This window comes from Sinocyclocheilus anshuiensis, unplaced genomic scaffold (assembly GCF_001515605.1).
Source record: "Sinocyclocheilus anshuiensis isolate Anshui unplaced genomic scaffold, SAMN03320099.WGS_v1.1 scaffold843, whole genome shotgun sequence".
Classification (NCBI taxonomy): domain Eukaryota; kingdom Metazoa; phylum Chordata; class Actinopteri; order Cypriniformes; family Cyprinidae; genus Sinocyclocheilus; species Sinocyclocheilus anshuiensis.
The window spans coordinates 547,633-562,968 of NW_015547670.1; the positions used below are offsets into that span (position 1 = coordinate 547,633).

The window sequence follows — 15,336 nt, forward strand, 5'->3', positions numbered from 1 at the left end:
TTTGACAGGGTAAAAAAAGGTGTTGTTTTACACTACCATTGAGAAATTTTAACCAAACTATGTTACAGACTTTTCATTAAGACCCTAAAGAATCGTATCAACTTGTGGAAAATGGGCATCCAATGACCCCTTTAAATGTTACATTTTCTTTACAAAAGTAAACAAACAAAATTACTTGTGTATTTTTTTTTTTTTACAAAATTGCAGACAAAAGTAAAGATTTTAATTTATCTTTCTATTTTAATTTTGCTTTAGTTTAATTGTTTCTATTTAATTTTAAATTTTTTTATTTTAATATTAAACACTTTAATTAGCAATAATGGGGGCCATTTTAACATTAAGAAACATTAAGAAAATGTCATCTATTTTTTTTAATTAAATGATACACTTTTGTGTGCAGTTTTGTAAAGAAAATTACTTAAATTACTTACGTAAATAAAAATTATTTTAATTTAACTTTTATGTATTTATTTATTTGTTTGTTTTTGCTATTTTTTTGTGCTCGGACCCAAATCTGAACTACTGGCCTGATTGGGCCATCAAAATAATAATAATAATAATAATAAACTATTGTTGAGCCCTAAAAAAGCTTGTCTGGACATGAGATACTGTTGTGTGCTTTATTGCCGAGTCTGACCCGAGCAGTCTCTGCTGACTGCTGCAGAGAGACAAGGCAAGTTCCAGGTCAGCTAGAGTTTTTCCTGTGTGATATCATGAGAAATCACAGATGCTGTGTTCAGAGAGCTTCGGCGAAATATGCAAGGCTACTTTTTTACATCTCGTTCTTGTTGAGTTTTCCTTCAGATGGGCTGTCGCTTTATAACCTCTCACTCAGAAATTGCTTGACTTGCTCAACACTGCGTTGCAATATGGCGAACCTTAATAATCAGAAACGAGCTCATTAGCGGCTTTCTTTTATCTCCCAGCACAATGGCGGCTGGATGTGCTTTCAATGACTTTAATTAGATCCATGCAGAGTGGCTTTGAATTATTCACTAATGAGAAGTGTTTTATCAAGTGCATGCAATAGCTGCGGTCATTAAAAGTTATAAGGGCATAAACAAGTTTGCAATTCTCCCTCAATTAGAAGGCCCCCTGCGTCTGCAGAGAGAGGGTGGCCTAAACAGACTCATTAATCTAGAGGTCAACCCTGATTAAAGGAAACGGAAGTGGGAAAGGGTGTCAGAGAGGAGGATTTCATAAAAGCACCTACTCAGTCAAACTCAAGCCATATGCGCTCACACGTTCTGATGCGCAATTATCATTTTAGAGTAAAGGAAGATTCCAGGAATAAGAGCCCTCACAAGTTATTTAAGCAGCTCTTGTGGCTCTTTTACACTGTAAAAAAAAACATTTTTTTCAAAGTTGTAAATAAAGATTATTGAAGTGTAAATACAACTGAAGTCATTCCACTTAAAAATGCACTTTTAGATTAATGTGTTACCTGCTGTTTCTTTGTTAATTGTGATGTAATTAATTGTGTAATTAATTAATTGTGTCTTTCTACACCATTTAATATTTAAAATATTTTATAATTAAAAAAAAAAAATTTATATATATTTTTAATCTTAATGTAAATTATTCCTGTGATGGCAAAGCTAAATTTTCAGCAGTCATTGCTTTGTCTTTGTCTTCAGAGTCACATGATCCTCCAGAAATCATTCTAATATACTGATTTGATTAACACTTTTTATTATTCTCTGTGTTGAAAATATTATAACCTTTATATTTTTTTATACTATTACAGAATGATGAAATTTGTTATAAGGAATTTTAGAGGAAGCGTCTGAAACAAAGTTAATATAACATAAGAATTCAGTTAAGTGTCCTGTGCTATGAAAGAAAAGCCTCTGAGTAACAAAACCTTCATCTAATTTATTCGTTATCTCTTACATTAGGGTTCTCTGTCTTCCATGAAACAGATGCGCATTTCTTTCACTCCTCCTCCAGACGTTTCTTCTGTTTTGAATGCTAAATTCAGAAGTCAGTTGTTGAGAATGTACCTTACAAGCAGAATCTAAAACACCTTGGAAGACACGTTAGCTAAATATAATGTTAGGGAGGTTGAGAGTTGCTCATTGCTGTTTGAGGTCTAAAGATAATGAAGATTTGTTGCCTCAAGAGTTGTGCAGCTTTAATCCCATAGAGGCTATACATTTTGAGGGTCAGTGTCCACAGAGAACCACTTTTCCTTCAGATACGTCAAGATCTTCAGACATATTGCTTGAAAATGGTGCAGTTCATTGAGGCCCTCTTTTCACACCCTCCTCCAGATGGCCAGCCAACAGCTACTTCATCCCAAACTCCTCTCTCTCTCTCTCTCTCTCTCTCTCTCTCACACACTCGCTCACTCATTCACTCGCTCACTGCAGCGGCTCTTTGACCAGAAAGAGCTCTGTCTCTTGTCACCGCTGTCTGCTTTTACATCTTAATATAATTCATGGGCTTAATCTGTTAGTTATTTTGTGTATAAACCTGCAGACTGGCCTTTTAATGCCTTTAATTTATATTTTGAACTTTGCTCAATGAAGTGGGAAAATGTGGATTGTGTTATTTCATATTGTACTGGTAACATTAAGATTGATAGCGTTGTCATTTTTGTATTATTTGATGTTATTCCAGTAACACTGTAGTATCATCATATTACAGTATAGTCTGTGTAGCTTGAGAAAAGAAAATCAGTTTATACATATAATGTGCACACACATATTTAATAAACAAAAATATATCTAATTATTTCATTATTTATATATTGTCTTATTTATATATTATATTATTATAAATATTATTTTCATTATATATATTATATTTATATATATACACACACACACACTGTATATAAAACATATATATCAACTTATATATATATATTATATATATAATCGAATAGCTGCTACGAAAATGTTCTCTGTTTTATATAAAATACAACAACATTTATATATTATATAATACATATTGTAAAGAATCTAGCTTAATATGTTTTTTTAAAGAAATTAATACTTGTATTCATCAAGAAATTTTAATATTTCATTAAATCATATTCCAATGAAACAAAAACTGCTTTAAATTGTAATAGTATTGAACAAAATTTCTGTTTTTACTATTTTTGATCAAATAAATACAGCCTCGCTGTGAGAAGTGCTGCAAGCAGAGTGATACAAACGGTTAAATGGTTGGAGTTCTGTTATCAACTAGAATATCGCACCGCTGGAAAAGGCTCTCAGCCCATCAGATTTGAGGACCAGAAAGAAATGTTGCATACATTAATATACATCTATTTTTAATTCAATTGAATAAATAATATTTCATAACTCTTACAGTGATGTTCTCTCATGTGTGCAGTTACTACATTGACAGGCGGGTGACCAAAGTGGAAGACTTCTTGAAGACAAGGCTTCTGGACACCCTGTCTGAGCAGATTACCAAGGTGTTAAAGGTAAGGTGTTTTTTTAAAGACACCCAGCCTAATATCTTTTTGTTTTTGAATGTGTAGGTCCGAGATGTGCTAATATGTGTTAAGGTTGTTGTTGTGAGAGTGAGCAAGTCCCTCCAGTGCTCATTAACTGTGTTTACCTCAAGGACCCCGGGTTTGTCCTCAGCTGCACCATCCAAACAAGCTGTCGCTGGTCTGATAGGTGGCCTACCGTTAAGGGAGCGTGGGTCAGGGCACAGTAAAGGAGGAAAGCGTTTGATTGGGTTTACAATTTACAAGTTCCCCCCTCAGCCTTATGATGTCTCAGCTGCTCTGGGAACAGTCCCCTTTTGGTCTAATAAGCAGTGCAGGTTTCACAACATTTATGGCTTCCCTCAGGAGGCCCAATCTATAAATACACTGCTCTCCTGTTTTATCTATCTCAAACTCACACATCTGGTCCAGTGTTCCCCTGAAAGTGAACGAGGGGGAAAACTGGCCTTCCTCACAAATATCAAACAAAAGATGCCAAAGTTTTGTTCACTCCCAAACCCAGTGGGACGGTGATTAGAGCCTATTACATGTGTGAAGTGCTAACTCCACTTCTAAGCTTCAAATCCAAAGGTCATTTAACATAAAATCAGTAATAAAAGTCTAAATTCACATCTTTTTTTTCTGGAGTAGATCTGCAGGTGTTTTTCGATGGTTTGGCGACACATACCCTTCCCGCAGTCTGTGACAGTTTACAGATCTATTTTGAGAGGCAATTTATGCTTTAGCATTGATTCTCTGGCTGTCATTGTCTACAGCAGGTCCTGAGGTTCATAGTGTGTCTGAATCAGAAGTGGAGAGTATGAGAGGTTTCTTTGGCTTATTATGGAATATGCCTTAATACCCAACATGTGTTCTATTATAACCAGACTCTGACCTTGCAGCTGGACGGCAGTCGGTTGTGTATTGTGCTGCAGAGTTGGGATCTCATCTCAAATCATGCCCACGGACTATTCATGGACAGTCTGATTTATATTGAGCACAAAAACAGGAGTCAGGATGCAGATTTTTATAAGTCAGCTGCATGGGAAAAAATATGTTTTTGGTACCTGGCTTTTAAAAGAGAACCAACATTCGTTATTAATTTTCAATAGTATATATATATTTATTAATAAATGTAATTATTTGTTCATTATTTTTAGCTACACTACCATTCAAAACAATGGGGTAAGTATTTTTGAAACAGGTCTTTTATTCTGGCCGAGGCTGAATTTATTTGATCAGAAATACTATAAAAACAGTCATATTGTGAAATGTTATTGCAATTTAAAATAACCGTTTTATGTTTTCATATATTTTAAAATATAATGAATTCCTGTAATGGCAAAGCAGCCATTACTCCAGTGTTCAATGTCACATGATACTTCAGAAATCATTCTGATATGCTGATATGCTGCTCAAGAAACATTTCCTATGATTAGCTGTTGAAAACAGTTGTGCTGCTTAATATTTTTGTGGAAACTGTGATAGTTTTTTTTTTTTCAAGATTCTTTGATCAATTCAAAGCAGCATTTATTTGAAATGGAAATCTTTTGTAGCATAATAAATGTATTTGCTGTCACTTTTGATCAATTTAATGAATCCTTGATGAATAAAAGTATGAATTTCTTTCGAAAAACAGTACTGTATTTTGGATTTTACATTCACCAGCCTAAAACAAACAAACAGGTTGGTCACTGTAAAATCAGTCAGATGGTCTCATCTTGTTTAAGTGGACCAGACTAGCCAAAAGTCTTGAATATGCAAGAATAAAACGTGCACAACTGTCCATTACTCAGTTATGGATGGTGTGTTTCATCTGATAAAGCTTTTTCTTTGTTTTCTTTCAGATTGTTCAAACTCATGCTCCAGAGAAGCGTGTGTGGCTGGGTGGAGTTGGTCCGGCTTGGGCAGGGGGAACCAATAATTTATCTGATACATTTGCTGCTGGTTTTCTGTAAGTGAAGTATCTTCATAGGGGCTGCAATTAACTATTTTGATGATCAGTTTGTTTATATCTCTGATTAATCATTGTGATCTACACTCTGTCAGTACAGCATATCAGATTACTTCCTCATGTAATGTTCTTTATTATTCTTCAGTAATTTGCCATAATCTCTCCATATAAAAAATATCATCACTTGCATTACATATAGGATTTCAACTAATTATGATTGAGCTTACCTAAATGTTTATGTCTAAAAATAAAAAAGCATGATCTGTAACAGTCTGCAAAGCATTAATTGTTCAGTTGCTGTTAAGATGAGATGTTTTACAGAAATATTTGCAATATACTATATGTGACCCTGGACCACAAAACCAGTCATAAGGGTCAATTTTTCGAAATTGAGATTTACACCTATAATATACTATATAACAGTGAACGTAAGTTGTGACATGTTGAAAAACACCTCTCAACCACATTGAGCATTACAATTTATGTCAGAGCACTTATTCAGGCCACATGAAGCTCAGCCCAACCCACTTATATATTTGAATGGCCTTCTTTGAATAGTTTAATACAAAGTGCTCATTTGCCTTGAACAACCTGTATTATACACTTGATTTCCACTACACCTCAAGGCTGTGTTTTTCAAATGTGTTTCTTTTTCCAGTAGAAATGGCTTTTTAAATACTGAAATACTGGTGACATAACTGATTAAAGTTGTCTGTGGAAAAATGCAAAAACCTGACAAATTGTTAAATTCTGTTGCATTCTTAATGTTCTCAATTTTTTTTGCTCGCTTCAGGTGGCTCAACACTCTTGGTATAGCTGCAGCTCATGGGATTGATGTTGTACTCCGACATTCTTTTTTTGATTATGGATATAACCACCTCGTCGACCAGCACTTCAACCCTTTACCTGTAAGTTTAAGCACGTAAACAGAACCCAAATCAAAAGCAGTCAAAGCTGTTTAACACTCAGACATTACCTGCAGACGGATTCAAGTCATATACCACACGCACTAAAGGTTACGCAAATTAACACCATACGCAGTTATCTGTGTGGTATGCTCGTTACCGTATTGTAAAACCACCTAAAACGCATACGTAAAAATGACCTGGGTGTAGTTTTTTCCGACATGAAGTGTTTGGAAATGGTCTTAGACAGAGTTGGTCTTTAGCATGTGGCTCAGGCACCTTATGGCTTTTCCCGTGGGACCTATTAGCCAAGATGAAAGGTGTTTTGTGGTGTTGAATACTGGGCAACTGAGGCGAACTGCACTGAAATTCGAGCCCGAGACAATGTCACCTGTCTCCCAACCCCTCTACGTGTGTGCCCCACTGTGTGGAACAGCCAGATGCTGACAGCACTGCAACCTGAGCCGAGGACACTCCACAGGTATCCCCACCCTCCAGACCGCTGCCAACTTCATCCTGAATTATGTAAACCTCACTCTTTCATAGTGTCCGCAGGTCAGCCCCCTGGAGACAGGACAGACAGAAGACTTCAGTTAAATTTCAATTTGATTTGAGAACCCGTATAAAAGACCATGACTAAACAAAACTTTTACCCATATGTTCTGTGGGTGTTTTCATAGCTCAGACACATGGTACATCATGATTCTTATTAGTACATGTACAACATTTTCTTATTGGTTTTGCAGATTTTATTTATTTATTTATTTATTTTTACAAACTCTTTACAGTACTTCTGCCAGCTGCTTTGATTTTTTTTTATTTTTAACAATTATTTAAATATATTTAATGTATTCGTAAATGTAGATTTTCACCATCAATTATGTATATATATATATATATATATATATATATATATGTGTGTGTGTGTGTGTGTGTGTCTAGCCACCACTAACAGATTTTTGCTACAGCATTTTGCATTTTTGTTTAAATTATTAATTAAATAATTAATTATTATAAAATATACATATTTTAAATATAACATTTTATAAAACTATAAAAACATGTTTTATGTTACATTATATTTTGTTTGTCATATGAGCATATTAAAAGAATTTAGGGGAAAATTAATAAATTTATTTCATTTAATATTATTTTCTTCACTGGGACCCCAAACATTAAGAATGTATAGTCCATCTCAACAGAACATCAAATGGAAATTAACACTAATAGAAATGTGTTACTATAAATCAAATCTAAGTAAGAACTTTAACTTTTTTTGGCCAGGATCCTTCTTTTACAGTATTTTCATATAGATAAAAAATAAACAGCTTTAATCTACTTTAACTTCTACTTCCTACACGCAATCCTCACTGACTCCAGATGCTGATAGATACATTATCTGCTCGTGGCCCTCTGTTCTTTTACAGCCCACCAGCAGTGGAGATCCAGACCTGTTGACCGGCTCAGGATAACATATGTTCCTGTGCAAGTAATAAAACCAAAGGAAGACATAAAGAGCAAAAATACAGCAATGGTAGAAATTCTTGATTATGCAACGCTCCATCAAAGGTGAATCTGGATTTTTCAGAATCTCAACAGGAGCACTGTTCTTCTAGCACAAGCCAGAATGAGCATCTTTCAATAAAATGCTCTTTCGTCAAGCACTCCTCACAACTTTTGAAACGGTCATCTTTTTCCCCCCTGCTTCTAGTTCAACATCTCTAGTTATTCCAAGGACCAATCGCCCCCTGCTGGGATCGCAATGCTTTAAACATAGCTGGATGTCTGTGGGAACTGCCAGAAGCCCCACTGTGAGAATTCGCAACAGCCGCAACCTGTCGGCCTGTGTGGAAAATTTACGGTCCAACCATTTCTCTTTAATCCCTTACTGAGTCATGTCTCCGTTTCTTTCCCTTCACACCTCAGCAGATGATCTCATCCCCTCTTTTTGCTTTGCTTCTTTTTTTTTTTACCCCTTATCTCTTGCTGTTTCTTGTGTTTTCACCCTTGATTGGATGCTAATCAAAACCAGGAGATTTCACAAGTGCACTAATAATGTATTCTGTCATTAATTCCTATATAATTATACATCCACCCCTTTAGAATATTAAGGTGATATATGTAATTCTTTTGATGTTAACATAGTTTCTCAATCCAAGTTCAGAGGCAATTATAAGTCTCGATTTTTCTTGCTCATATTGAATATTTTCAATAATCTGCATATTTAGTTATTTACAATATTACACCTCTCTTTAGTAATCTGCATAATAATATTATTAACAATATTAATTTTTTATTGTATTTCATGTTTTTTTATTTTATGTTTTTATTGTGTTTTATGTTTTTTATGTATGTTATGTCATAGTAGACTTTAATTATCTGCAGAGTAATATTAATTATTATCGATATTACAAATATTTATTTCGATATTTATTTATAGTTTTTCATCTGCTGGTGAAAGACAGTACACCTCTCTTTAATAATCTGCACAATATTATTTTTATTAATATTAATAACAGTATTATTCTTTTATCCTATTTTTTATTTTCTGCCGCGTGAAAGTAAAAATAATCTAATTATATAATCAATAATCTCTACATTGATTTTATTTCTTTATTTATTGTTTTTCATCTGCTGGCTGAAGGCAGTAGTGCACCTCTCTTCAATAATGTGCACAATAATATTATTATTAATAATTAATATCAGTATGAATTATTCTTAAATCATTCAGATTATTAAAGATGTGCTAGTGCCCTATATCTCACATCAGAATAACAGAGAAACTTGGAAGTGGGCTTTGAATCGGGCTAAAAGTCAAACGCATAGCAACCACCCAAAACTCCCTAGCAACCACTTAGAACACCCTCTGTGCCCAACAGCAACATGCCCAGCAATATTTTAACACCACAATATCATAGAGGCATGTTGGTGGGCTTGATTTGGGGTCATGGCAAAATCCAGCTTCCTGGCAGAAAGTTATACGCTGGCAAGAACCACTCACATTTTTTTCAGAAAATCTACCCATATAGTCATTTTTGCAATTCCGTTTAGTGTCTGTGGTTAGTGTTTTGCGAAAATTACATGCTTCACCTTTAAATATTATTAAAATTGTAGGTTCTTATTGCTCCCAGTTGTTTATTATGTGGTCAGAATTGATTCGTTTTTGTTGCACACTCTCACGTTAAGTTAATATGTGTCTCTCTGGCATTACAGGACATGACATTTGCTTATATCCTGTTGGTATTATAGAAAAGTAGTTGGTCATATCCTTTAATCTCGCAGACCTTTAGCGGTTTGACTTTTAATTTATTAATTATTAAAGTGGTTTCTATTTTATTCAGTCATTATAGCTTCTGCGCTTACTGAGCTTTACTGGGTGGGCTGAGAAATGCTTTCTAAAGCGAAATACTGGTATTATCTGCCAGTACACGTACAAGAAGTGACCTGAAGGTTGCTGAGGTTAGCACTCTTGAGCTTTATTGTCATTTTTATGTTGATTTTTATGTTTTTATGTTGATTGTTGCTACCTAGTGCACATCTGCATACCATTTTCATAGACTAAAAATATGGGTAACATTTTCCATGGACCCCTATGCAGTTCAGTGTAAACCAGTATGAAAACCTCTAATCTAGGCTCTTGTTCTAGATTGTGCTCAGGCAGTTATTTTTTCTATAGCCCTAAGATGTTGACATTTACATTTAAAATATTTTTTGAAATCGAATTGCTATTAAACAGAAAATGTGATTATTTTATAGACAATACCGAAGTTTCACTGCATCATAACACATTGCAATTCTTGACGTTTTTAAAACAATGTTTTTTTGTCAAATTGTAGTTTAAAGAGACCCATCCATTCCCAAATCTCTTTTTTCCCACTGCCTATAGCAGATGCTGCACAATGTACACTGCCGGAGCAAATTAAGTTAAAGTTTCCCTGGAAAAGAAGCCTTTAAATGCTGCCATATGCAGGATTGCATGGGAACTTCCTGATGCACACATGCTGCTTTGAACCAGTTCAATTAGGTATTGAATTTGAGAACTGATGAGAGGTATTAGGAGAGATCTATTACAGTCATGCATGTGAAATTCAGGTAGCAATAAAAATGCATGTAATGATGTAGAAATCAGTTCTCTGGTTACACTAGGCCAGTTAATGTACAGTTAATGTCCAGTCTAAAATCTTCTTTGTGCAATGAATGTGATGGGATTACTGGATCATTAAATGCTAATAGTATGACTTTTGGACCATAAAATGTAGCAGGATAATATTTTGCATGCACAGTACACAAACATACACACATTCTTTTGTGTTTGGCTTGTGGGTAAAACATTTAGTTCCTTTAATAATATCAATAAATACTGGTTGACAGAGAATTCATGCAAAATTTAAAGCAGGTTTTCTAGGAACCACATTTTTCAAAGGTACATTTAGCATATGCATCTTTTTCAGTTTTGTTTTTTCTGTAAGAGCATGACTGAAAATTTGCTTTGTTCCCCCTGATGGCAGAAAGCAAAAAATATAGTGTGTATCTCTCAATTCTATGAGCCATTTCATTCTTTTTTGCTTTGTTGTTTCTCAGTTTTAGCAAGAAAAGCTTCCAAAGAAAGACTATATGCTTCTATCTCTCCATTCAGAGCATCCAAGAAAATGTCACTTTCAATAAAAGACTGAAGCACATGTGCATTTTTTTATATCTCAAAAAAAAAAAAAAGAGGAGTCGTTCTTACTAAAGTGAAGGCAGATATAAGAAACGTACATTTTTTTTTCTTGTGCTTTTCAAATGTAGTTTTCTACATCTTTCTCTTTCCCAATTCCAAAATTAAAACTCCTTTGAAAGATGGAAGGATGCTGGAATTCATTGGATTTCTGCTGGCGGAGAAATGCCACATCTGTCCAGTGTATTTAAACCAGAATCATCTTGTATGAATCATGTTTCTTGTGCAGAGGTGCACTATGCTAACACGACTCCATGGAAGAATAACTTGACCTAACACGCGTGTTGACATGGCAGAGCTCCAGTAAAAATGACTCAGTGATGCTTTTTATTTTGTAACGTGTTTTGTGTGTTGGTATTGTAGGATTACTGGTTATCTCTGCTCTTTAAACGTCTGGTGGGCCCCAGGGTGCTTGCGGTGCACGTCGCAGGTCTCCAGAGGAAACCACGCCCTGGACGGGTGATCCGGGACAAACTCCGCATCTATGCACACTGCACCAGCTTTCACAAGTAGGTTCATTAGACTGTCTGATGTAAGATCAGTTCATACAAATATATCAATACTGTTCCAAAACCGAGTAAGCTGCCTTGATATCTTGATATAAAAAGAAAAAAAAGATTTTAGGGCTGTCAAAATTAACTGATTATGTAAGATTAATTGCAGTTGTTTTATTAAAAATAATATTTAAACACTATTGTTCAAAGGTTTAGGGTTGAAAATATTTTGAAAATGTTTTTTGAAAACGTGATCAAAAATAAATAAGTAAAAACATTTGTTTAAATTAGATTTTAAAATGTAATTTATTCCTATGAATATAAAAATCTGCTGTAAAGCAGATTTGAAAAAAGTATTTTATGCTCACCCAGGCTACATTTATTTGATCTAAATACAAAAACAGTGATATTGTTGCATATTAAATATTATTACAATTTTAAATAACTAATATATTTTCAAATGTAATGTATTCCTGTGATGGCAAAGCTGAACTTTCAGTCTTCAGTGTCACATGATCCTTCAGAAATCATTCTAATATGCTGATTTGGTGCTCAAGAAACATTTAGTATTATTGTTGTTGTTGAAAACGGTTGTGCTGCATAATATTTTTGTAAAAAACTGAATCTTTTTGGCTCCCAATTTAAATATGGCCCGGACTACGTTTAATACGGCTTCACTTCAAATAGAGATAAACATGTTTTATTTACAACCGCAGTGTTTTATGTGGTGGAATAATGGATGCAGAGAGCATGAAACCACTGTAATTCAATATTGTGCATTCAACAATTTTGGTGCTGTGTTTGGTTGCCACTTGCCACTCCAGAACCAATTTCTTAGAAGTCAGTGAAATGTTGATGTTGACTTGATGTCAGGAACGCACGTGTGATGCCTTAAAATGCTGTGTAGGTAGGCTGCTTGTTAGATTTTGGAACAGAACTTATACAGCAAATGCATCACCATAACAAGATTGTATGTGTGTAAATTGTCTTTTTTTGACCTGTAGCATTATCTCCACACAGACACCCGTCATCTGAGTACATAGCCGTAGTGGAGGATTTTAAGGCTTACCTGCTCATTCTCGAACCCATAAATTACAGAGTCCAGACAGCCTCTCTTTCAGAGTGAGAGCCCATAAAATTTAACAAGTATCAATTGTCAAGTGTGTGGAGTCTCTTTCTACAGTGTGAGAGGCGCTGAAAGACACCAGAGGCTCAGGCAGGTGAAGGGGAGTAGAGCTGCGGGACAATAGAAAGGTCTGTACCCAGGCCAGATAAAAAGTGCCATCATTCCCTTTGATGATTATCTATTACCCCAGAATGATGTGAGCGGGACCTGCCAGCTTTTCAGCAGCAGTGTAGGTTTACGGTCTACAGATCCCCGTGTCTCAGCTCAGTTACAGCTCTGTGTCAGTGCTACCACAGGCCTCTGGCTTCAGGATTCCTGCAGGACAGACGTTTTTGCTGAAACATACAGAAAACAGTGTTGGGGAAGCTACTTTGAAATATGCTACTTGTAATGTGAAGTACAGTCAACAAAAACATGAAAGCTTTATAATGGTAGTATATCTTTTTTAAATGCACTACCATTCAAAAGTTTGGCGTCAGAAAGATGTTTTTTGAAAGAAGTTTCTTTCCCTGTGGGTCACCAAGGCAGCATTTATTTGGGGGGGGAAAACGGTGAAACAGCAGTATTGAAGAATGTTATTGCAATTTAAATGAACTGTTTTCTATTTTATTATTTTTAAATGTAATTGATGTAATTACTTAAATATTTGTTATTATCAATGTTGAAAACAGTTGCATTACTTTTTCTTTTCTTTTTTGTGAAAACGATACTTTTTTTCCCAGGAACTTTTGATGAATACAAAGTTCAAAAGAACAGCATTTATTTGAAATAGAACATGAAAATGTCTTTATTGTCACATTTCATCAGTTTAACTGAATAAAAATAATAATTTAAAACGCCACTCTCTCTTGAACGCGCATCATGAAAATGTCTTTATTGTCACATTTCATCAGTTTAACTCAATAAAAATAATAATTTAAAACGCCACTCTCTCTTGAACGCGCATAAGACAGTCAGCGGAAGCTAGAGATTAAGGTTTATAAAGTTGTAAATATGGATATTTTTCTTACACAAACGCATCGCTTCGCTTCAGAAAGCATTTATTCACCCTCAGAGCTGTGTGGACTTCTTTTATAATGGAAGGGTGCAATTTTTTGGACTTCAAATTTTGGGCTACCATCCACTCCCATTATAAAGCATGGATTAGCCTGGACATTATTTAATATAACTCCGATTGGATTCGTCTGAAAGAAGAATGTCATATACACCTAGGATGGCTTGAGTGTGAGTAAATCATGGGGTAATTTTCATTTTTAGGTGAACTATCCCTTTAAAAATAAATCTTTCTGACCCCAAACTTTTGAATTGTAATGTATTTAACACATATATTATCATTTTTATTTATAATGAGAGCAGTATTTATGGCAATAACTGTGAGGATCTAAATGTAGATGACAACATTAAACTGAAGAGATAAATTTGTTAAAAACGAGTAGTAGAACTAGAAATGTCATAATTTGTATTATGAATTGAGTCAAAAGCTATAGTAGCATTTGCATATTTTGATTAATAAAAGACAACATAAGAAGCTTGAGTGAATTTCTTGAAAAAAAATAATTATTAAATCACTAGAATGAATCACTAAAATTAATCAGTCTACCAAAAGCTACTTAAGTGAGAGACTTCTTTTGCTTCCCAGTGAGTGACTTAGGCATTGTAAGGCATTGCTCCCAAACACTGCAGTTTAGGTATTGGTTTGTAATTGCATGATTAGGTCATTTAAAGCTCTGACATCAAATATGTATTAATAGCATCTTTAAAAATGCACTTGAATGTTCTTCTTTTAATATCTTATTCTTTAGTTGAGAGAGTTTCAGGCTTTTAGGTCTGCAACCAGGAGATATTTGAAAGTAGACTGATGTTATCTGGTTACAAAACTCAGCCAATTTCTGACCCTGGTTGGTGTACAGATGACAGAGTTTTGGGCTGCGTTCAAAATCTCATCACATTGTGTCTTATCCATCAAACCGAAACCACCACAAACCGAACAAGTAATCTCTGTAAATGCCATGAAACCCAAAACAGCTGGTCTGCAGCTAATCCTACTCACTAAATGCTTTGCTTTTGCTTTGCCTGTCCAGTGGCAAGGTGACGTTGACTGTTTATTGATAACTGACAGGCGATTTTATTTAAATGAAAATGTTTTTTATTGAAATGACACTCTTAAATGTCAACAATGATAATATTTAATTCCCAGAATTTCCTCTATGTCAGTGGAAAAGCGAACAATGTTACAAAGACAGCAACCGTTTGCAGACATTCGGGTCTCATTCCTCCAGCCTCTTTCAAGTTTTTCGTTCTATTAGTGGTTAAAATGGCCGGTCAGACAAGTCATGGATATGCTTTCAGTATCTTCACTAATCCATCACAACACCCTTATACAAAACAGGCCTCCTTTTCGGTGCTTTGAGTGCTTTCTCCAGTCCACATTTCCCCAGGACCATTTGCTGACATCAAACAAAGGATTCCATGTTTACGTTCCCCATGCGAATGCTGGAGAGGCACATTGTTTCAAAGTCTTGGACAGTGTTTATCATTTTTCGATCTGTTCGTCTGATCTAATGCACCCTTCTGGAAAATATCTTTCCCAAGTTACCAAAGTCTATTAAAACTGAGACACCACACATGTATCACATGACATGAGAGATGTTTTCATTACACAGTCTCGGGTTTGTCTCGTTCCTGAATTTTTTCC

At 34.9% G+C, this 15,336-nt stretch overlaps 1 protein-coding gene across 1 annotated transcript in view; it reads left to right on the forward strand.

Moving 5' to 3' along the window:
* The window catches only part of LOC107702736 (inactive heparanase-2-like), a 73,069-nt gene that overhangs the window by 49,499 nt on the left and 8,234 nt on the right, over positions 1 to 15,336 (forward strand). Inside the window, exons 7-10 of the mRNA XM_016505140.1 lie at positions 3,343 to 3,436; positions 5,293 to 5,399; positions 6,193 to 6,307; positions 11,385 to 11,530. Of these exons, the coding sequence (XP_016360626.1) occupies positions 3,343 to 3,436; positions 5,293 to 5,399; positions 6,193 to 6,307; positions 11,385 to 11,530 (462 nt within the window). The remainder of the gene's footprint in view (positions 1 to 3,342; positions 3,437 to 5,292; positions 5,400 to 6,192; positions 6,308 to 11,384; positions 11,531 to 15,336) is intronic.